This window comes from Condylura cristata, unplaced genomic scaffold (assembly GCF_000260355.1).
Source record: "Condylura cristata isolate star-nosed mole 26May11 unplaced genomic scaffold, ConCri1.0 scaffold00003, whole genome shotgun sequence".
NCBI lineage: Eukaryota > Metazoa > Chordata > Mammalia > Eulipotyphla > Talpidae > Condylura > Condylura cristata.
Window position 1 is genome coordinate 49324271 of NW_004567104.1, and position 25010 is coordinate 49349280.

General features: G+C 37.4%; 1 protein-coding gene across 2 annotated transcripts in view; it reads right to left on the reverse strand.

Moving 5' to 3' along the window:
- EPHA6 (EPH receptor A6) overlaps nt 1-25010 on the reverse strand; it is a 563177-nt gene that overhangs the window by 6036 nt on the left and 532131 nt on the right. The window contains exons 15-17 of one of the 2 annotated variants that reach the window (XM_012734527.1): nt 24168-24317; nt 7194-7387; nt 5023-5094 (exon numbers count right to left, since the gene is read on the reverse strand). In XM_012734527.1, the coding sequence (XP_012589981.1) occupies nt 5023-5094; nt 7194-7387; nt 24168-24317 (416 nt within the window). The remainder of the gene's footprint in view (nt 1-5022; nt 5095-7193; nt 7388-24167; nt 24318-25010) is intronic. The other variant, XM_004675273.2, reaches the window with a different exon arrangement.

Sequence of the window (25010 nt, forward strand, 5' to 3'; positions counted from 1 at the left end):
GGGGGGGGGGGCAGCACGACTTGTTTTCTATCTCTTATTTTAATAAATGGTAAGCAAAACTTTAGAGACAGGGTCCATTTAATTTATCTTGCCTTGATTTCACATGTGAATATTTTCTATTTTTTTTGCAATGAATAGTAATTTAATCATTTTTAATAAAGTGCTTTTATACAAAACAAAGAGAACTACAGAAATTCTTGGATTTTATTGAAACATGAAGGAATAGTTCAGTTTTTGGACCACAATGAACAATTTAAGATCAGACTCAAAGCTAAGGATTTAGACAATGAGGTGCTGAGCGGGAAAAGGGCCAGCCCTTTGAAGGTTACTGTAAACATGAGGCTAAGAGTTAAATTAACTGCCATGCATGTTCCCACTCCAGGGCCATGTTTCATAGAATACAAATATTTCATAAAATACATAAAATACTGTCTATTCATTGTTTCAGTAGTTTTCATAACTGCTATTCAAAAGAGATAAACATATTTCATATGTTGATCTTAATCATTCGTTAATTCCATGAAATTTTCTTAGCTGTGAAAAACTTCTTTTATTATAAATGATCATACAGTGGTAAGGCACATATCTTTTACATCAACTGAATTACTTCCTTGGGAAAATTCTATAACATGGGAGAATTTCATTTGAGTAAGTTAAAACTTCCTGATGGTAGGAATCAGATCTCATATTTCTTTCTGTTTACTATAGGCCTCTGCACAATGCAGAAAATATTACAGGAATCCATTAGATAAATAATGATTTAGACTTGAATGATCGCTACTGACATTTGGTCCATGGCATAGTGATTGACACATTATGAAATATTTATTTCATTTAACAGAAGAGTTAAGTACCTGTTGACACAAAGGTCATTCTATTAATGAATGTAGTACTTATTTAACTTATTCCTTGTATTGTAAAAATGTCTCCTCTCTGTCTTTATGGAATGAAACCTTTTTAGAAGTTTCATCATGGAGGAAGAGGTAGTCATCTAGTGAAGTAGCACTACTTAACCATTCAGGCACAAAGGATAGACCTAGAACCACAGAGCAGATTCTTTATTCTGTATCACTGGTTTCACATGAATTTCTTATCTCATGACTCAGGGATGACATTCAGAATATTTAATTAATCTCTAAACTAATCTAATAAACACAATATGTACCTAGTCTTTGAAGGAAGAATTCATTTAATCTGATAGAAATAAAGCATGTCCTCTCTGTATTTATGACCTAATAATCAACTTGAACAAAAGTTAAAATAGAGAGAATGTGATATTTTAAAAATATTTAAAAATGTAATTTTACTCAAATGACTATAAAATTTCAAATGCATAAAAACATGCCATATATCTGGTAACAAATTTATATTTGTGGGCGATATCTCCTCATTTAAATAATTTGACTCTACAGTGTTAAATTTGAATTGTGAATTATTTTTCATCAGCTTTTTGTTTTTAGTAAATCTTCAGTTTAAAATAAAGTTGATGATTATTTATTAAAATAAGACATCACTGTTAAGATGTATGAAAGAATGAAATTAAAAGAAAATTATAAAATTACATATATTTGAACATTAGGATAGATTGATATAGAATAGGATGAATATACATTTTTTTTAAAGATTGATTTGTACAGAACTGGGGTACAGCCCGAGGTACAAGGGCATGAGAGGATTCACCAGAGACAGAATAAGGGGCAAAACAGGCCGACTGATGAAGTACACTGCTGAGGGGAGCAGCGGGTGGGTCAGGAGAGGTCTGCCGCGCCATGTGGGTCGCCTCAGGGACGAGCAGGGATTGAACTCATGCGGAAATGGCTTAAACTTCTTAGAGCTGTGCTTTAACCTGCACGGGGTGTGGATGAATATACTTAAAAAAAAAAAAAATCTCTCATAGTTTTGAGTACATAGCACATGGTTCCTATTGCCAGAGAAGTAGACTGCTGCATCTCATGGAAGCAATCCAGGGACAGAAATAGATTTCATATCATATGCTAACTGCAATTTGGCTATGCTTGTCAAATGTGGTCTTGAAAGGGATCCTAGGGCAGCATCTGGGCTCACTGGGAAAGTGTTGTAATGATTACTAATATCTTCCATGACAAGAACAATAAACAAAACATTTATTTACCAACAATGAAAAAATTCCATCCACAAGAATGACTTGAAGATATAATTCTGGGACCATGTGGCTGCTATAATTCTCATTTCTCTAGTTATAGTTATTACTTTCTTTACTCAAGTAATGTTTTTCAAGTAATAAATGAGCATTATAGGAAGATATTGGGGGCAAACATAAACTGTTTGGTATGGACTCCCTTGAGTGAAAGCGTATATTCCCTGCATTTGTCTAGTGGAATATAAACTAGCAGGCTGCCCCCATGACAAATTCATTTTGGAATTTTAATAAACTCCATCTATGAAGTCTGACTACCCTAGTGAAAACCTATTTGGAAATATAGAATGTATTCTTGTTTTCTTTAGTCATATTTTGAAAACAGTGCTTTAATGGGGAAAATCTTGCCATATTGTGTGATACTATAACTGTAAAGCAAAGAACAAGGGTTTTGGAGTTGGTGGAACTTATTCAAACTCCTGATCTCTCTCTTTCTCTTTTTTTTTAAAGATTTATTTATTTATGCATACAGAACTGGGGTACAGGCCAAAAGTGCATGGCTGGTGAGAGGTTTCACCAGAGGCAGAGTGGAAGGCAGAACAGGCAGACTGATGAAGTACACTGCTGAGGGGAGCAGTGGGTGGGTTAGGAGAGTTCTGCCAGGCCATGTGGATCATCCAGGGCAGGGAGAGAACTTGCACTGAAGGGGCTGTGTCTTAACCCGTTGTGCCACCAGGGAGGGCCAAATTCCTGATCTCTTAGTGACTTGATGTGTACTGCTGGAAAAGTTAGTCTTTCTGAGTCTCCATTTTCTAACTGAGGAATAAGAACACTAGTATTGGGGATTAAATGACAAAACAGACACTAGTGTTTCGTGTAATGACTGGCACATAGTTGGCTCTCAAAGGGCAGTACTGGTTATTGTGGATAATATATATTATCCACAATTATATACATTATATATATTAGTATATCTATTTGTATACAGGTATAAATATCTATGTATGTATGCATTAGTATTTGTTTTGGTATTAACAGTATGATCATTGTGTCACAGGTCATGCAAATTGAATTTTTATTTACCTACAAGTAGAAATTCATACTCCTTGATTACTATTTTATATTCTGTCTTCCACAAAGCTTTTCACTCAGTTACAACAGCCAGTTATTTCTCTGTCATAAAAATCATTCATGTGCTAGTAACAACAATTATAAAAAGACAAGTTGTCTAATACTTGGTATGAAGTATTAGATAGACAACTTAGAGTGTATTGATCGTGTATTGTTTAGGAAACATTGAGTAAAATCTTTTTGAAATAAATCAGCTACATTAAAATGTTAATAAGTATTTCTCACAGAAGACCTATGTAGCATTATTAACTGCATGGAGGTAGGACCATGTGGTCTTATACATATACTTGCTGTTTTCTACAGAAGAGGTTCTTAATTATGATACTAGTATGAGTTTTTCCTTACCTTCATGATTCCATACTACTGGAAGCCAAGTGATTGAAAATCCAACAATGGGTTTATATGTACTAAGGAAAGTGGTGGTTCTAGTTGCTGAGTGATTCCTAACATTAATAAAATACTCTTGCAAATTATTTTTTACAAATAATGGGATATAAGATTGCAGCTATATCATCACATTCACTTAAATAGCCAAATACTTTCTTCAGCAGAGAAAGTATGGGGGTTTGGAACTGCACAGTGGTCTGAATACACCCATGGGAGTGTGTCAGGAACAAGATATCAACTGCTGCTCCAAAAAATGCAAGTTTTCTCTATTTTTTTTCTATTGATGGTCTGTTTTGAAATGGAAGATTACAAGTAAAGGTATAAGAGACCCCCAATATGCTAGTATAAAATCACTAAGCTGTGGGCACCACACATCTCCTTCATTTGTTCCCCTCTTGCTACTCTGTCAAGGGAAAAGGTAAAAAACTACTCCGTGAATTCTTCAGCAAAGAGCAATTAACAATTAGCACTGTATAAAAACCATGGGGACCCCCCAGGGCTGAGAGTCATGTCAGGTAGAAGTGAAAGAGAACCCTGGAAGTCGGGGAAAGCAGGAAAAGAGAAGGGCTGGAGAATTTAAAGAGTTGCTGTAGATAATACACTTAGACCCTTTACCTGCTTGAGAAATTCAACGGGAGGAAATATTGCAAATCTACACTCTGTCACAGTTCCTTAATCCAATGTTGTTCTGTATAGACAACTGGGTTTTGGGACTTGGAGATGGAGGGGCAGTGGCTAGTTTCATTAGCATAAAGCAAAGCAGGCTTTTCTTTAGCTAATATTGGTCACCTCTCATCTCCCACATCTCTTCCTCCTAACTAGCCTCAGTTGTGTAGAATCAGGAATGAGTGGGTAGGTGGAAATGGGGGTGAGAGGGTGGGTAAGGTGCTGGGGGTGGGGGGGGGCGGCTACTCAGGTTATAGTGAAAATAATGCTGATCAAAGTCCAGACAAGCCACCCTTAACGCTCTGGTCTCTCAAACAGAAGTACATTAAGGACAAAAGCAGCAGTACATACGTCTTTGTCAGAAACAAGGATAGCAAATCAGTCACAAAAACTTCCATCTGGTCTCCCAGAGATTAGACTTTAGAATTGAATCAAACTGTCAACTTTATATAAAGCACCCGGCTTCTCGCCTTGCATGTGGTGGTGTCACTGCAGAACTTGCCACTTGAGGGCCTGGCATTTCTGCACAGCCCACTCATCCACCCTCCTTTGGCACCCATATATGGCCCCTCATCTTGACCTCTGGATCCTGTAGACTTTTGGGCATTTTTCCCACCTCAGTTTCTACTGATGATTTCCAAATACATAGAATATTAATAAACTTAATAAACCAGGTAATAAATATTGTTTTATATGCTTTGCCTCATGAAGAAGGCTCTTACCTGCCTGCTTCCACAGGCATCGAGCAGTTAGAGAGCTCTGTTGATGGACACTGGCTGTGGAGTCCATTAATCCTGCACCACAAGAGGCAAGGTTAAGTGGTTTCATTTAGAGATGCCAGTCTCCTCCCCATCATGCAGACTCACTCCATGAACCTTTCTACGAGCTCTCTCTCTTTACCATCAAAGCATGCCCGTCTCGTCTCTCCAATAAAACATATAAAAACAAAATCCTGGAAACCTTTTCTCTAACTACTTCCCTTTTCCTTCAGAGATAGGGTTCTTGAAAAAAACAAATTAGTCCTTTGTGTTGTGCTTCTCTCTGACCTCTGTCTTCCTCCACTGTGCTCTGTCTTCTACAGTCTTATTGAAAATGCCTTGGCAAAGGCTGCCCAAAGCACCTGATGCCTTGTAACCAGGTCTAATGCACATTTCACTTACTATCTTCTTGAAGCTTTGGGGGACCTGGCCATTGTATTCCTTGAAACTCTCTCCATTTTTGCCTTCTATGCCACTGCTTCTTCCTCCTCTCTCATTACTTGTCTGGCTCTTCTTGAGTCACCTTTGAGTGCTCTTCTTTAGTTTAATCTTAAATCTTGCTGTCCCAGGGGAATGTATTCCTTCCTTTTGTTTATTGCACATTTTCCATGGATTATCTTAATGACTGTATATGACACATACAATCCATATGCTGCTGATCTCCAAATCTACATCTCTAGCCCAGCTCTGTCCACCCGAGGTTTAGCCTATAAACTGAGCTGCCATCTCTGCTTAGATGCCCCCCAGGTATCTTTAAAGCAGCTTGACTGAAATTGTCTCATTTCCATTCTGATTATTTGTCCCTCTTCCCTTCCATGATTTGTCTGAGAAAGGAACTTGACAAACATCCTTGATTCTATTCTCTCTCCATCAAGATATGGTTGCTTTCCTTGCCTTATAATAAATTCATTATTTTATCTCCATCCTAAGCTTATTCCTACTTTATAAATCAGGCCCTAATCTTTTCTAGCTCAGATTGCTGCACATATTTAACTGTCTCTGTTTCTTCTTTTTCACTTTCAGAAATGCAAATGTGATCTTGCTATTCTCCTGCTTAAAATCTTTCAATGACTGCTCACTGCTTTCACGATAAAAATCCAAAGAGTCTCCTCTTTCTCATCGCCTCATTTTACTGCTTCCTGTGTTGGACCGCTCTAGGGGAGACGGGCTAGAGTAATAGTTTAATCTCTAGCTATTTCATGCTTGGCTTCACTTTACTGAGGCTGCCAATTAGTGATTTAGAGGTGAACTCTTATATGCTCTGCTATGAACTGAGTCCTGTTTCCAGTAGTCCTTGAAGTGCCTTCAGCCTTATTTTCACTAAAAACCTGCATTGACTTGAACTGTAACCTAAAGTTGAACATCTATATATTTTGATGGCTATCCTCTGAGTCAGGATAGTGAGCTATGGAAATACCTTGGTTATTTCTAGGTCCAATTTGCTCTAAATAAATATATCTTCAACTTAATACTATTTTAAATGTAATATTTTCAGACATAGATGATAGTGTTTTTTTCTTCTAGTTTCCTGAAGCCTTCGTATAATTACTTTTCAGAAAGAGGTGAGTATATCTTCTTAACTCTACTGACTTTTAGAAAATGGTGTGGAGTGCCTTCATTTTCCTGACTTGTCATCTGTCTTTTTCAGGTTTAGGAAGAGAAAGTAACAACAGTTGGGTGAGATCATATCAGTAGGAAGCATGATTGCTCTGGCTGACTCACAAATTGCCCATCTTTCTGATCACTTCAACTAGAGGGACAGATCAGAGAATGGATAAGAAAATTAAAGGGGTTCTACACACACACACATTCCCCATGTAAAGGGAAGGGGGTTTCAGTAAATGAAATATACATAAATACCAAAGAGCCACACAGGAAAAAATGAAAAGAAAGCAATTTAGAAAGAGTAGATATGGAAAAAGGGGAAACCTCTTTTCTTATGAAAAATATCCATTTAAAAAATGTTAATTTTTTTTGGGCTAATAGATGAAATAAATTTATATGCAGCATTCTAAAATGGTTGAAAATTAGATGGTTTTTAAAGCAAACTTTCTCCTCTCTCTAGCTGTTAGTCTTGTCTATAGCCTAAAAGGAATTATGATTGTCGAGAAAAAACTCAGCATTATGCATCTTACACAAGGATGTCCTCCACCAGGGTGTGAAGGGCACTGGGATTGCGGATCAGTTTGTCAAGGAAGCTGACAATGTCAGTAAATTTTGGTCTGTGATTTCTCTCCTTCTGCCAGCAATGGAGCATCAGCTGGTGCAGTGATGCTGGACAGCCCATGGGAGCCGGGAGCCTGTACCCTTCTTCAATAGACAGGATGACCTAAATGCAAATACACACAGATTAGTTACTTGCTTTTTTGGACAAATAACACACAGCCTAAGTTATCATTCCTTTTTATACAGGAAGCAGAAGTAAAAAAATTGGTAAGTATGAAAACTACTTGTAGTACAGTGTTCTAAACAAAGACAAATGCAACAGTTATGAGCAAAGAATTCCAAGTATCTCCATGGCATTTACTGACCCCTGTGTGAGGAAAACACATTTTTAACCATGAGTCTACAGAGGGAGGCTAAGTTTCATCCCAGTGGTGAAATTGTGGGTTAGCTAGAACTGCTTAAAACCTAATTAGAACATGAGAAAGTCAGCAAAAGGTTGATACATTTAGTGCAAACTATAAATGACCAGTGCTTTAAGTAATCTTGTACCTTGGCCAGGCCACTGGCTTCCTGAATCATATTTTAACCTTTTATAGTAATGTCAGTGTATCCTTTTCTAGCTATCAGTCCTTCTTTCTATCTTATTGCCTATTTATTTCCCCTCCACCTATGTGTGGGTTTCCCTTAGTCTGCTACTGATGTACTTTCATAATTTTAAGGTCATTTAATGATTGAAATGTTGTCTATGGCTAACTGAAGCCCACAGAGTAACAAGAATATTCAGCCTGAGAATCAGCCTCTCTTCAACAGAGCGCTCGATGAAAGAAATGTTTTCTCTGTCCAGCACTCTAGGAACTGGTCACATGTAACTATAGCGTACTTGAAATATGACTAGTAGGACTGAGGAACTGAATTTTTAGTTTTAGCTAATTTTTTTAAAAAGATTTATTTATTTGTACATACAGAACTGGGGTACAGGCCAGAGGCTCAGGGGCAGCGAGAGGCTTCACCAGAGACAGAGTGGGGAGCAGAACAGGCAGATCTACGAAGTACACTGCTGAGGGGAGCAGCGGGCAGGTCAGGAGAGGTCTGCCGCGCCATGCGGTCACCTCCGGGGCAGGCGGGGATTGAACTCATGCGGAAGTGGCTTTAGCTTCTCAGTGCAGTGCTTTAACCGGCTGCACCACCAGGGAGGGCCTAGTTTTAGCTAATTTTAATAAATGAAAGTTTAAATCTAAATAGCCACATGTAGATAGTACTCTACGGGGAAAGTAATCTCTGTAAGAAGCCAAAGTCTGGGCCTTCCTTCGTGGCACAACGGGTTAGGATGTAGCACTGCAAGTGAGCCACAGTTGCTTCAGCGCAAGTTGGATCCCCAGCCCTGGAGGTGACCACATGGTGTGGCTGACCTCTCCTGACCTGCCACTGCTCCCCTCAGCAGTGTACTTCATCAATCTGCCTGTTCTGCTCCCCACTCTGTCTCTGGTGAAGCCTCTCACCATTCCTTCACCTCTGGCTTGTACCCCAGTTCTATATAAATAAATAAGTCTTTAAACAAAAAAAGAAGCCAAAGTTTAGGGTAACAACAAGATGACAATATTCTTTGCTACTTAGGAAATCATAGATCAGGCAGGATATTTATCTGCTGGTACTATGAACCATCTGGGAGTTTTCTAATACGCAGTCAAAATAACCCTGAATTTATATAGTTTACTTCTGAATGAGGTGTTCAAAAGTATTTACTTTCTTTATTCTTATTAGACTGGTAGAAAGATAAAAGAAAAAGGTTATTATTCTTGTTTTGAGATAGAAAAACTGAGGGACAAATTAGTATTTAAAGATCAGCACATTCAATATCACTTCTGCTCTGTCACAAAAGGAATATAAAAATCAAGTATTAACATTGTAAACAGAACTCCACTGCAGCATCATTTATATGCTTTCTGTAATTTCTTTTATACAAAGTGCATCTCATTTTAATGTCTTGTAGTTGACACTATTTGACATAATTCTCAAAGTTCCATAATTCATGCGAGGCAGTGTATATAAAAGAACAATCCCTGTTTCCAGAAACTCTTACTAAGTCTTAGCTTTTTTTTAGCTACTAAGGCATTCCTCATATTCTCATCAATGTCTTTGTGACCAGAACACCTTAACTTGTCAGTGTACTGGCATTTTTTTATTCATTTAATATTCCATTATTGAACAGGACACTTTCTTATTTTCTGATTACTTTTTATACCAACTTGGTTTGGGTTTTTCAGACATTTTAAGGCACATTTTGGTAAAACAGGATGTATGTAAAAGTGCTTACAATGCATTAAACTGCTGTAGATAGTTTTGAAAAGTAGCTAAGAAAAATAGTATAGAATTTCATTATAGAATAATAAAAAAATTTCCACCCTAAAATAGCTCTTTAATCAATTTACCACAGCTACCCAATTATAAGTGCCTAGAGTAGAACAGCTGACAAGCAAAGTTATAGCTGTTATGTGGGAAAACTTAGCTGTCTTTATTGAGTATCTATCATATATAAGGTGCTTTGCATATTTTTCTTTACTTACTGCTTAGACTAACTTAAGGTGGTAGCTGTTGTTATTATACCCATTATTATTTTTTTAAAGATTTATTTATTTATGCTTACAGAACTGGGGTAGAGGCCAGAGGTGTGGTGGGTGAGAGGATTCACCAGAGTGGGGAGCAGAACAGGCAGATCAACAAAGTACACTGCTGAGGGGAGCAACTAGCAGGTCAGGAGAGGTCTGCCACGCCATGTGGGTCGGCTCCCTGGCCTGGATTGAACTCATGCTGCACTGGCTTTGGAGAGCTTCATAATGCAGTGCTTTAACCCATTGTGCCACCAGGGAAAGCCCTACTATACCCATTCTTAAAGAGAAAATTTAGACTCCCAGAATTTATTAGGAAACTAATAAATTCACAGTTATCAGGTGGCAGATCTGGAAATTGAACTTAATTCCTTTTAGGTTCTAAATATCGGGGTAGTCCTCACAAATCCTTTTCAGTTCTCATAACATTTTCTGCTTTGATTTTACATCAATATATATAATTTTAGGATTTTTTTTTCATCATAGAACCTGCTAATTGAACTCCAGTGTTTTCATATGGATCCTAAGTTTAGCATTTTGAGTAAATAAAAAACAAACTTTATAGTTTGGAAAATGCAATCTCTGACTGAACAGAGTTATTTGTGAATTTTCTGAGTCTTACATGGTTTCATTTCTTATACTGGATTGTAATTTTTTTCAGGTGCTTTTCCACTAAGGCTATACATACTTGAAAGCAGGAATACTATTTTTAGATTTTTTTCATTCTCATCATTTATTGTGGTCCCTGATATATTAAAAAAGTGTTACTGACCTATTAAAATATTTGCACTTGTATTGATAGAGAGGGATAGATTCTTGAGAACTTGGGTTTTAAGTTACCCCAGATAGATTTGAAGCACAGTTTGACATTATTTCTTCTAATGAAAACATTAACCAAAAAATGGTGCATCAAGTAGCATATGGTCCATAATGATCTAGTGTCTCACTGGTTTGCCCTGACAATGAGCCAGGTGAAATGGGATCGTTCTTTGAAAAACAGCAACTAGACCCAAAGTTAGCTTCATGTAAGACTAGTGACTTGTTCTGTCCAGAATCCCATTACTATTTCTCATTTAGCTGCTAGGAAGCTGATGTTCTCAGTTGGTAACAGTTCATACTCAAATCTAGACTTCTTGTGCCAAGCAGACTGCTTATTCTTTTTTGAAAAAGTTATTCTCATACTGCACTATATAAGGAGTTTCAAGAAAGCATGGCTCCATGCCTGAAACCTTCACCCATAAGTGGCCAGCAGAATGTCAGGCCCTAGCTTGCCTCTCTGTGGGGACACATGGAGAATTGCAGACTTAGAACTTTTCTTTGTTCTGGCCTCTGACTTTTAGATCTCCTCAATTTTTCTTCTTTAAGATTCATTTATTTAGAACTGGGGTCTAAGCCAGAGGTGGGGGATGGTGAGAGGCTTTACCAGAAATAGAGTGTGGAGCAGAACAGACAGATCTACTGAAAGACACTGCTGAGGGGAGCAGTGGGTGAGATGGGGAGGTGTGCTGTGACATGTGTGTGTTCATCTGTCTGGCCAGGAATGAAACTCAGGCTGTAGCTGTGAACGATGAAACTTCATCCGAAGGCCACCAGGGAAGCCTATCTCCTGAATTCTTAATTTGCTCGTGAAAGGTGTCAAACATGAAGAGTCTCATCATACAGGATATCAGTAAAGACAAGAAGAAAAGAGTAACAATAACAGCTCACAATTTTGAGAGATGCCTCTAGGTATAAATTCTAAAAGACTGATCTGCTATTAACTCTTCATATTCAAAGCAACAGTATGAGGTAGGTACTAGTATCTTCATTTTACAGGTAAGAAATTTAAATACAGAAGTTTAACTTGCCCACAATCATACACTAAAAATTATGATTTCTGCAGATAGTCAGAAAAGAAGTTGGTGCAATATTATTCACAAAAATGGCTAAAGGATGCAACATGTTTTTAATTGACTTGACAAATTTATGTATCCAGACATATATATGTTAGCCATTTAAATATATTATTGAGTATGCTTCCCTGCCTTTAGCAAAACATCTCCAGTGAAGGAGACAGAGGAGTTTGAAAAGAGTAAGAGCCACATAGAATTGCACCATGGGGGCACATTCCGCTATCTCCAAAAGGCTTCTCAGAGGAGGCAAGCTAAGGCGTGAAAGATATGGGAAGGTGGCACGTTCAACTAGGCAAGGTGAAGAGAGAAGACATCTGAGCAAGGGATGAACGTGGATTGTGCAGTTAGAAGAGACTTCACGGTGAGGAACAGTAAATTTGTGGCTGAAAGTTGAGGTAAAAATTGCATTTCTTGTGATCATGAATGATTTACAAGCTATAAACGTAAATTTTTTGCAGGGAGGAAACGGTTTTAGCAAGGACACTAGATTGATCTCTGGCTATGAATGGAGAGTGCAATGGCGGGGGCAGCAGTGACCCCTCCAGGTCGGAGAGGGGAGGGGTGACCTCTCCGGGGAGGATGGGAGAGGGGTGGCCCTCCAGGTAGCAGGTTGCAGTCGTGGAGGCTCTGTATGCATGGGATACAAAAAAATAAGTGGATGGATTTGACAAAAATAAAAGATACGAGGGTGCGATGAATTGTGGTAGTAGGGGCGAAAGACAAGAATAAATTCTAGGACCTGGCCCAACGAGGACACGAAACAATTTTGGGGCTGCAGTGATGATGAGTTTAATTTTCTAAGAATTCTTGGGTTTCAGATTTAGTAATACCTTACGTTCAGAGCTTATTATGTGCCAAATTCAGGGCTAGGTGTTCCAACATAACTCACCTTATTTGGGACTTAAAATAACACATGTGAATACATGTATTTTACAGGTGAGAAAACTCAAGCTCAAACTGATGAACAAATTGGGTCAAAATCACACAGTTAGACAATCCCTGAAGACTGAATTAACAAGATCTTGGTGAGCCATAGTAATGGCAGACACAAACTGCCCTGAGCCTGGAGCTATTTCCCTTACTCATCCCTCCAGATAGACCTTGAGCTTCTTTCACACTCATTTACTCCACACGGTCTCTTTTCCCTGTGTCCAGAGGTGCAGCTCTGTTCAGCTTTCGCTCCAGATTCCTAAAGCTGTCACTGCTTCACCAAGTTGTGATCAAAATGCCTGAGATTTATTTTGTTTAAAACTAACCCTACTTCTCCCCTGGGATTTTGTCCTTTGCTAAGGGTGTCACTCCTCTTCCAGTGATTCAAGTTAGACATCAGAGTCATTTGGTCTCTGTTTTTCTGGATGCTCAAAATTAACTTGTTACACTGACCCTATGACCTCCAAGTATTTTTAATGTGCTCTTCAGCTCTTCATCACTGCAATAAACCTCCTAACAAGTCGCTTTTTCTCCTCTTTCCCTTCTCTGGTTATCTCTCACAGTGCACCCTTAGCAAGCCTACAGATGTGAAACATTGTTTTATCCAAAGGGTGCTATTTAGTGATAAATGAAGGGAGTGACTAAGAATGGCAGAGTTATTTTGATAATAAAGGATGAGGAACATTATATTGCTTTGAGGTGTTTTGTTTTGTGTTAACTTCTTAGCAAAGGCACTGCATAAAAGACACCCTAGTTGGACTATAATAGTATTTCTCATTATGACAAAACTGATTAACTATTAAAATGAGGGAAAAACCTTTTATCTGCAAGGTTTAAGACCTGCCCTGGGCCTTCCCTGGTGGCGCAGCGGGTTAAAGCACAGCACTAAGAAGCTAAAGCCACTTCCGCATGAGTTGGATCCCTGCCTGGCCCGGAGCTGACCCACATGGCGCTCCAGACCCGCCCACTGCTCCCCTCAGCAGTGTACTTCGTCAGTTAGCCTGTTCTGCTCCCCACTCTGTCTCTGGTGAATTCTCTCAGTGCCCCTGCACCTTTGGTCTGAACTCTAGTTCTGTATGCACAACTAAATAAATCTATTTTTTTTAAATAAATAAATCTTTAAGAAAAAAAAACTACTCTGGTTGATGATGAGTTTCAAACTTCAAAAACTGTTACTCTAATTTACTGAGTGAATATATTTCCCTTCAGATGGACTCACTATGCAGTGTATTTTCTTTATTAAAGTCTAAGTCCTGAATCTTACCTATATTAATTAGATATATAAATCTTACTTAAATAAGACCCACAAATATTCTGGATTTCCCAAGACCTTATCCCAACTTTCTCCTCTGTAAATTGTGGGTTTCAGTCTTTCTCAGCCTAGTCTACACTATCAGTAGGAGACTGAGCTCTGGTCCCCTACTTTACATCTGACATTGCCTAACGATCCTCCTCTTCCTTCTGATTTCAGAGTGGTCCTACTTTGGAAAATAAATTATAAGGTCAGTCTTGGTATGAGAAGATGAGAATTTTAGCTATTGTTATTCTAATGTTTTCCATTATCACACTTCTTGACTTAACTGAGAAACATAGTAAGAACTATTGATGGCTATCTATGTCAATTCTTCCTTAGTAGGAACTACCTGTTAAAATTACTTAAATTTTATTCCAATGATAAAGACCTGAAAATTTTAATGTTCTTTTATCAAAAAAACAAAAAACAAGTTGGCTCACCTGAAATTCTGCTGTGGCTCACCGTGTGCCTGGCTCTCAGTCCTCACCTCTGACTGAGACCCATTTTACCCTTTGCTGTGGCCACCAGAAACCCTGTGGTCTCTCAGCCAGGCAAGCTGAGCTCCGGCAAAGCAATTACATTTTTCTTTTCTGCACATTCCCAGTTCCTAGCAGATGCTTCCTCAAGTCCAAGCTGGGGCTCCAGCAGTCACACGTGATCTACAGGAGCTTTACAGTGAGGGTAGTTTGAGAAACTTATATTAACCTTTACCTTTATAAAGAGTTCTCTGTAAAAAAAAAATTTTTTTTGGGTATTTTCTGCTTCCTTAATTAAGGATTGATGGGAAATCAGGAGCATATGGGGTGCTTTTTCTAAAAGACTAATTGAGACTTGTTGACTTAGGACATGAAGGGGTGATAATTAACTAGAGAGAATTTAGTAACAGTTTGGTTTTATGATTGTTGTAGGCTGTCATCCTTTGGAGAAGAGTTATACAAGGTTATACCCTTGTTTAAAAACGTAAGAAGAAAATTAAAATAAAGTGAAAAAAATGTGAAAATGTCTGTAATGATAATTTCCAAGAAGAAGGGAGTGGAATTAGATTCTGTCAGAAATTATTACCTGAAACCTGGCTGGCTATTCTAAATATACTGCATGGGTTCCTTGTCATCACCACTGCAGTTTTTAGCAGCCCAGAGTGGACAGAAGGCTCAGCTGGGGCACAGAACAGCCTGTTCTGCTCTTGCTAAATCTGAGTTTTTCACTTGTGTGGGTTTCTGAATCAAAGCAAGGCACAAGCATCTTTTGTTAAAGAAGGCAAACAAGGGATAGACCGTCAACACGAAGGCACTGAGATGTCCTTAAACAATACTATTGTCTGAGGACTACTTGGATATGGAGGAAATAACATTTTTATGATATGAGATTACTTAATATCTCTAAAAGGAGCTGACTGAATTATTTCTGTTGTCATTTAAAAGGCACTGTACTGTCCCAAAATTTTATCAAGGGCTTCATTATACACTAGTAAATGCAAAGTGAAATGATTTTATTTCTCCTTCTCTCTATGGGGAGCATGGCTTTGTGGAAAGCCTACAACTTCAGGTAAAAGGGGGATGATGAAACAGAAGTTCCCATTGTACACTTACTTTACATGATAATAATTATTTATACATATCAGCCTATTTAGGCTTAAAATAGAATTGTATTGAAAATACTGGTGATGTATTTTTTCTGACATTATTTTAAAGGTTGTGCTACATAGGCCTAGAAAAGTGGTTATAAATAAATAAAATTCATGATAATAGAATTATTTTCTCATTCAATATTTTTACCACATACAAATTTTAGGGTTCAGTGAAAAATAATCAAGACCTAAATGAAATTCAATGTACATTTAAAAAGGCGGAAATGAGTGTTAAAAGGTTAAGATGGGGCCCTCCCTGGTGGCACAGCGGGTTGAAGCACAGCGCTGAGAGGCTAAAGCCACTTCCGCATGAGTTCGATCCCCGCCTGCCCCGGAGGTGACCACATGGCGTGGCAGACCTCTCCTGGCCCGCCCCCTGCTCCCCTCAGCAGTGTACTTTGTTGATCTGCCTGTTCTGCTCCCCGCTCTGTCTCTGGTGAATCCTCTCACCCTCCACATCTCTGGCCTGTACCCCAGTTCTGTATGAATAAATAAATAAATCTTTAAAAAAAAAAAAAAAGGTTAAGATGAAGACAGACAACACTTTTTATAGAGGCTTAACTTGTAAACTGTAAATCACTCTAGAAAGCTAAGATTTTCTTTTTAAGATAAAAATCTCTTTAAAAACCATGATGGTCTCAAACTTCAGTTTGTATAAGTCACACTAAAATGTCAAGGGCCTAGAAAATAGAGGGTTCTTATCCTTAGTGGGTTACCACCTTTCAGATTGTTGAACCAGTAGACAGAACGGGGAATAATACAGTGTGTAGGTCTCTAAGAGGTTATAAGGTTGTTCATCAAGAGATTTATCATTTGGAAAATCTCAGCTCTAACAGTTGAAGGTCATACTTTTTGAGGCTGTGATAGCTAACACCTTCTATACGCTACCCTTCCGTTTTAAACAGTAGATAGCAATAGTGGAAGAGATTCTTGAACTGCACTGAAGTCCTGCAAGTCAGTAACAACGCCTGTTTAGGGACAAATCTCTGCTTCCTCATTAATAAAGAGAACTGAATTCAGGTCTTGCCATAGAACCTCTCAATTCAAAAGCCATGTTTCTTGAGTCACTAAAACTGAAAGCTTAGTCTGCATGACTTTGTGCTATCTCTAGACTCTCAGTTTCAGCAATCTCTGGATCTAGATTTGCTCTCCATCAAAGGACTCTTTCTCACAGAATTCCAAGTGTTCAGGGAGACAAAATTCCAGACAAGGGCAGACTCTTTCTGGGAAGCTCAAGCTATGATTTTGGAAACAACAAGATTCCTTACTATTCCATTTCCATGCCAACAAATTATACTTTTGGAAATATAAAGACACATTCAAACCTACTTTTTTGAAACCATTTTTCTTTAAGAAGCCAATGTTCTCAAAGCTCAGGTCCATTTTCCATCATCTTGATATTAGAAAGAATTTAGGTAATCCTAAACACACATTTTCTGGACCCACTAAAAATACCTCAAAGCTATAAAAAATGGTTTATGAATAAAAAGGAAAAGGGAATTTTAAAATGCCTTCTTTGTGAATGCGCCAAAGAGACCAAAGATACATAAAAATGTTAAAAGCTAAGATTGCAAATATATTCTTTCTAATAGAAATTGAAGGTTTAATTGATTGGTATGAAAACATTGCTGGCATGTATACACTTTCTAGCTTTGTGGTCATTTAATGAAAAAATTCTCTTGAAAATCACATTGTGGTAATAGTATACTGGCTATTGGTTTTCTTTATTTAGAACTTTTTTATTTGTATCATTTATAATGGCAATTGATTACATCTCATAACACCTCCCCCCATTACTCACTTTGGTAGCAGATATGTTTAATGCTGTTGTAATTAGTATATAATTAAAATACTGTTATCATCTATATACCAAGAGTAGAACTACTGAAAGTTGACAAAAAGAAGGCCATTTTAGAAAACTGATTTGGAATAATACATATTCAAATAAAGGCACAAATTCTCTCTGTAATATGAGAGGTTGAAGTAATGGGAATGGGCCTTCAGCAATTTACTGTATCTTACACAGATCATTACACAAGGACCATTCCATAATAAAGCAGAGTTTGGAAAATCTAATCAGAGACAAAAATTGGAAATGACTGGACTCTCTGAGTCATAAAATCATGCTGCAATTCGTGGTAAGTGGATTCTACACATCCACCATTCTTGGCTGAAGTACTGACCGATAATTGAGAAAGGTTATGGAATTATGAGGACAAACAAGAAATATGGTAAAAGCTTATTTTCCTCTTAAATGTTGAAAGAAAGGAATCAATTGAGATAAGGTCAAAAGGTTGTTTCCAACCACATCACCTATAAAAGGAAAACCTTAAAGATAAATGCCAATGTTTTTACTCAGGTAAACTTCAGAAAGCAATCTAAAGCAAAACTCATTATTACATAAAAGCTTTTAAAAAGGAGGAAAAACACACACAAAAACACCGAGGCAGCATTATGCTTCCTAGTAAACTTCAAATGAGATGCTTCCTGATAGTGGTTCTCTTTTTGGGAAACTGAACTAGCACAGCAGCATCTGCCTAAATGATACTACCATACCCAGGAGGCATTTGGGTTTCAAATTGCTTCAAGGTGACATATCTCTTTCTCTCTCTCTCTAAAGAAAACAACAACAACAACAAAACAAAAAACAAAACAGAACAAAACCACAATAGCATCATGTCGGGGAGAAAACAAAACAAGACAAAACAAAACCCAAGACTCCAGTCTTGCATTTAGAACATTAGTTCGAGCCAAGTCGCCTCTCGTTTACATGGTGTTAGTTTTTTCCCCCTGCATATTGGCTCTGTGGGGATTTGGTTATTTAATGTTGCCTGCTGTTCATGTTTTGCTTCCATTTTCTTCTGCTACACACATCACACAGTGTAAGTGTGGGAAGAACCGCAATGCCCTTACTGTCATCTTCAGAGCTTGTACAGCTCCTAGCATTACAATGAACTCTCATTATGTGGTAAACAACAATGATTTCAAACTTGGATGAAAATAACATAACACATTACCTTGCAATACACTAAGAAAAAGTTCTAGAAAAACCACAGGGTGCCTTATACCTTTACTATGCCTGAGGTATGTTTCTGTAATAGGCTAAGTATGTTGATGTTTAGAATTTAATTTTAAGCACCTGTCTTGAATATTTTTTTAAAAATATAACAAACAAATATGGTACATTGGATACTTTTTAACATCAAGGCACAAAATAATACAGAAAAGAGTTACAGTCCCAAACACTGAGTAAATTCACAATAAAAAAAAAAAGGAAGTCATGAAAACACCCTCTTGTAACAGAATTACAGGCATAGTTAAAAATATGCTGATCTTTATGTAGAACTTCTGTGGTATGGAGAGTCCTCTGAAAATCAGATATGTTAGCTTAGGGGTAAAAATATGCACGTGGAGTATTCAGGGCGCTTGAACTTCAGTTCCATCATTAATCAGCTAAGTACCCTTGGGTGAGTTAAACTTTCTGGAAAACCTTAGTTTTCATATCTAGAAATGGAAACAGTAATAGTGTCGATCTTAGAGAATTATTTTGAAGAAACTGGAAGCTATGATCTTTACCATTGATTAAAGATGGGTTATGTAGCAGGTGTTTTACATGTATACTTGACAATATTCAACCCTGTTATAGTTTCTCAAAAAGCTTCAACTATTTGTCTAAAATTGCATAGCCAGTGAATTGAAGTGATGGGATTTAGTCCCAGACCTTTCTAGCTCTAAAGCTATGGGTATTTTTGCTTGTCATAGCGGAGGGTTTTGCTACTGGCATCTATTGAGTAGAGGCAAGGAAGCTGCCAAACACCCTAAAATACAGGACAGTTGCCCCAACAGACTTACTTGATGCAACACCCCAATAGTTCTGAGACACCCTGCTGTAAAGCTCTCATGGTCTTTTCAATACAACATGGTGATGCACAATGTTAATATTTTGGTGCCATTTGATACTGCAATAAATAAAATTGCTCTTGCAAATGACATATACCACAAAAGGAAAAGATGGTATATTTCTGGCAGCACAACTGCTTTTCTTAGGGGACTTTCTCTATCATTTCTGTAATTATGTACCAGTCACACGCTCTCCCCACCTCTGACTTCATATGCTGGCACATAACCCTTCATGGACCAATCAGAATATCCATTTCCCTGGCATGGAGTTGGCTCAGGGTTGGTTAGGGCCCTTAAAAAACCAACCAGTCTTTTCTTGGATTGGTATATGATTTTTACAGAAAGAGGTTGTTGCACTAGAAAGCTGTAATGAATGCAGCAAAGAAGACCTTTGCAGTTGGAGAAGACCTAGGAAAGCAGTAAAATCCTGCATGATCTCCTGGATTTAACACTGCCAATATTTTTTAGATTCATGAATGAAACAATTTATTTTTACTTCAGTTAGTCTGAGTTGAGCTCTGTCATGTTCAATCAAAAGAACGCTGACTAATATATTAGGCATACTTTTTGGATCCATATTAAAAAAAATAACTATTTTGCACTCATACAATGTTGTTCATATTGAAGAGAACTAGAAGGCACAAAGTCTCTCCACCCTGAGGAGCATACTCTGCTTAAGGGACTTAACTGTCAGAATGCCATTTCACCTAAACAGTAGTCTCTTCAGGAATGAGGACTGGATTTTTAGGGTGTTTAATTCTCTATCCCCACTCTACATGCACACCTATTCCAGTGATGGCTAGTAGGCAGATGATGCCTGTTGTCACTTTTGTTAGGCCTTTTATGGGTTAGTCCTCCGCACTATTTTTTTCTCATTTCTTTTCCCTTATGTACAATACTACTGACCTTTGGGAAACTCATTATATTATTCACTAGACAAGATTCTGCAAACTCAGAATTGTTCATCGTGATAAAATATGCCACAGTCTGCAGAATAGAGGGAGTAATTCATAAAAACGATCTGAAATTTCCTAAACTCATTTAGAACTATAAAGCAATGTTAGCATTCTATATTTAACTAAGCCCGTAGCTTAAACTCACCAACATGTAGTAAAAAATATTCTAACAAAGCAAAGTTTAATTTTTATGATCTCAAACATTAGTTTGCTTACTTAAAATGTACCTTTGTTGTAAAAAGTAAAACATGAGACTACACTTAACCAAACTAATGAGAGATTCAGGACAAATAGGAATAATAAGTATGTGGGTAGAGCAGCTGGGAAACTTGATGAAGCTATTTCTGCTTCCAAACAAAAATTCTGGTTACAGGACCTGCCACAGATATGCTGAGTTCCATTATGTTGAACTAAACCGATTTCAATGCTTCACTATAGCAGCAAAAATATACTTGTAAAATACATTAAAAAACAGCTCTTCATACTTTCCTCTGGCTTTGTATTGATCTTAGGACCTCTAAGGGTTTGGCTTCCTTTCTCCTGTGCTTCTTTTTTCAGGTTCTTGTTTGAATATTCTTTGGTAATTATGCAGAGACCATGAGAAAAATAGACCAGTTAAGCTGGTACTCAGAAATCAAGGATGCTCGGGGTAGGAGTGGTAACCCTGGGTTTGGGCACTGGCAATCCTGAACAGATGAGAATTGGCTTAATGTTGGGAATCTATTGCTGGCTGCAGCAGCTTCTCCTAGTTCCAGATATAGTCTCTGTGGCCAAATGAGGTGTAATAGACAGACTCTCTCTAATGGTCATCCTGGACACTTATCGCCAGTACCCATGGCCAGACTGACTAGATTTAGAACCATAAAGCAATGTTAGAACCATTGTTGTGCAAAGCCAGGAAGGGAGGCGTTGACAACAGGGTTTGGGTGACTCAAGGCAACAACTAAGAACAATTTACATGATGGTCCATGTTGGAAATTACATATTTGGTTTTTTTACCCTCAGAGGCTACTCATCTAAAAATTCTGTTTTGTGCACTGGTTATCTTCACTTGTAACTGCTTGGTGGAAATCTTATCTAACTTTTGGGACCTACACAAAGATTCAGTAATTTCATAAAGAAAAAAAAACCCTGAATATTTCATAATAGAGCTATTTGAATATTTCCTTTGGTGAAACACATGTGATGATTATTATAAAGTCATAGCTTGTTACCATTAAAGGTACATTAGAAATCATCAAAGCAGATCCTTTTACTATGTGTATTGGTCATGAAACTGAGAAGCTTTAAAAAGTTAGGTGACTGTGATGGCTGTAGTCTACATAACAACTGCATGGCTTCTAAAATGGTGGCACACTATACTCCTGGCAGGAAGACAACAATCCAGGGAACAGGAAAAATGATGATCTTTATCTATATGTTTATTTGCCTCATCCTATTAAAAGAGATTATTTATGAAAAATGAGTGGCTATACATGAATGTCTGGAAGGGTTGCTATTTATGACTTTTATAACCATAAGGGAATGACTTTATTGATGTTTCTAACAACATATCTCATACTTAAATGAAAAATACAGCATTATCCTTTTTTCTTGATTCCCCCCCAAAGAAATGATTATCATGCCACATACCCTATTTTTCTCTTATGTACTCTTTTTAGAGACTGTTATAATTCCACTAAAATGTATGCTCCATGAGGGCAAGAAATCACTTGTGCTTTCTTCAGTGGGGAACTACAGGTGCTATAACCAAGTCACTAGGAAAGAGGTAGTTGCTGCCTTTTCTTCTTTCCCATTACTTACTTTAGAAGGTTATTCCAGTTCTCTCCAAAGTTCACTATGTGATCACTTACTAAGGGATTCTAGGAAACCATGTCACTTTTGTAAGTCCCAGTTTCATAGTCAAGTTGGTCTACATAATCTTTATGGCCCCTTCCAGGGGTGACAATTCTTTTCTAACTATATCTCTAGTTCCTGGAACAGAGAAGTCACCTAACAGATATTTTAAAATAAATACATGAATATGAATACAGTAGTACTTATATAAAATGTACAAGTTATGTAAGTATGCAATCTGTGAATACTTACGACCTTTTTAATGGCAAGGGTATAGATTTTGAATCATTTAAGTCAGACAATTTTTAAGTTTTGTCTGTTAGGGAACTGGTTCAAACAAGGACAAATAGAGAATCAATTAAGGAGGGTGCTTCTAGTGTAACCTCTTCTGTAAAGTCTATAATTCACTAAGAGGAAGGATTTTTTTTTTATCTTGGAGATTTGCTTTAATGGCCTGTTTTTGTCATTTCCAAGTAGAACAAGTAGACAAGTCTGGGCTTAGGGTAGAGAAGGAACTGTGCTGAAGGAACAAGGACTCTATTACCTTAGATAATTGTTTAAAAAAAATGAGTTCCATCTGAAAGTGAATGTCCAAATTTCTGCTTCTGAGTTTCAATTTTAAGAAGAGCGGAGTGATGGTCATACATTGTCCCAAACAAAGTCCAGTGGTAAAGAAGAGCAATGAGGTGATTCAAATAAAATCACAATGGCTGATTGTGGGCTAATACCTTGGATCAAAAAGTCCAGGTATGGCGTGTGGAGCAGAGGTTGCTGGTTATTGGATACTTTGTACTTCAGACCAGATGCTCAGCAGAGCCTACGCACACTTACTGGTGTTTTGATGCTACACTTTAGAAAGCAATGGTTGAGGAATATGTATGACCTTCCGCCTGTTGCTGCATGGGTGCCTGGTCCTAGTATTCTAAAGAGACAGTAGCCACACACAGGTCTGACTAGGACTAAGATTTGAAAGCAATGTATGGCAGAGAGAAACAATCGCTGTTAAAACTGACCAAAACTCAGCCTCCTCTATGGCTGGCATTAGAAAGGATTAACTTTCTTTGCAAATGAGTGAATCTTTAAGCTATTTGGACACTTTGAAGTTGGGGTAGAATAAAGAAGCATGAGGTGTGGAGAGGTATCTCAAGCAAATAACTGAGAAAAGGAAAAGAAAAGTGACAATAATAGTTCTCCAAGTGTGCTCAGGGATTTTCATATATAGATATTTTCACCCATAAACATTTTAGAAGCAAATTATTTCCAATTATCATTGTCTCAGAAACCATTACATGCTGTGAGTAGATGAAGTTGAATTCTGAGGTGAAATGGGAGATTCAAATGTATTTTTAGCTTGGGTTACTGACTTGTACTATGATCTCTTTCTCTTGTATAGGTCATAAATTTAAATGTGTGTTAACTCTCCTGTTATATATTTCTAACCACCACAGTAATTTTTATAGGTAAAATAGAAATAAAGCATTACAGAGAGCATTATTTATCTCAAAAGAAGCACACCAAATGATATATATTGACGATACGTTGCCTGAAAGCATTTACTATTATACATGTGAGTGGCATCTAGCCTAAATTAATTTGTTCTCCACAGTGGTACATTAAGTGAGAAATGAAAGGTAGACATTACTTTTTGCTTTCTGTGGGTCAAAGTTATTGCATGAGCATACTCACACTTCCTTAGGACAATGTGTCAGATTTGACAGGTAGATCAGGGACTCATGTGGTGAAACCCATCACTGTCTCCAGGGCACTAAATATAGTTCCGTGTGAAAGGCCACTCAGCTTTTCAAGCCCAGTTTCAGACTTGAGAAGGGTTCACATGAGTGAAATCAAAAGGCTTATTTACCCCTCAATTCTAATGTTTTTACACTTAGAAGTGGCACTTACATCTTGGTTAGACATTTCCCAGTATGGCCTCTCTCCATAGGACATGACCTCCCACATGACAATGCCGTAACTCCATGCATCGCTGGCTGAGGAGAATTTTCTGTAGGCAATAGCTTCCGGGGCTGTCCACCTTATAGGGATTTTCCCACCCTGGAAAAAAATGAGAGATTTCTCAGGTGGCTAACAAATGTAGTAAAACAAGTGGTATTCCAATTAAATATCTTTTGCTAGATAAATCTAAATACCACATGTCAACACTGGCATTTTAAATAAAAATTAAATACTGTTAAAATGTCAAATTTTTTTCCTATAATAGTTATTCAGTGAAAATAGCTCTAATAGGAAGTAAGTCACATTTCAGAAATATTTTAATTCATTCATTAGGGAAATTTATTTTCATCTTAGTTACACAATTAAGCTCACTATCATGCCATGTGAAGGAAGTTTCAGATTAATTAATGTTCTAAGACATTAAAATTGGATGTAATTCAACATTCATTAAACATTGTATTGCATGTATAAATAAGATGTAGTAAGTTCTAATCATTGAAGACGAATGGTTAAATACAGAATGGAGACATTCTCTACAGATTCCAAGTTTATCAGGATTTAATTTTCTTTCTTTTTTCATTTGTTATGATTTCGTTTATTTTAGCTTAAAAATCTCTTTACCGCTATACAAGAGTACCTGAGAAGGATAATCCTTTTTTAGAACACTTTAGGCTAGTTTATATTTTTTTGCTCTTCAGCATGCAAGTTAACATTTGAACATATTAAAGAGATTAAATTGCATGAATTTAATCTAATCTATAATGTTCAGATATTCAAGTCTGATATTGTGCT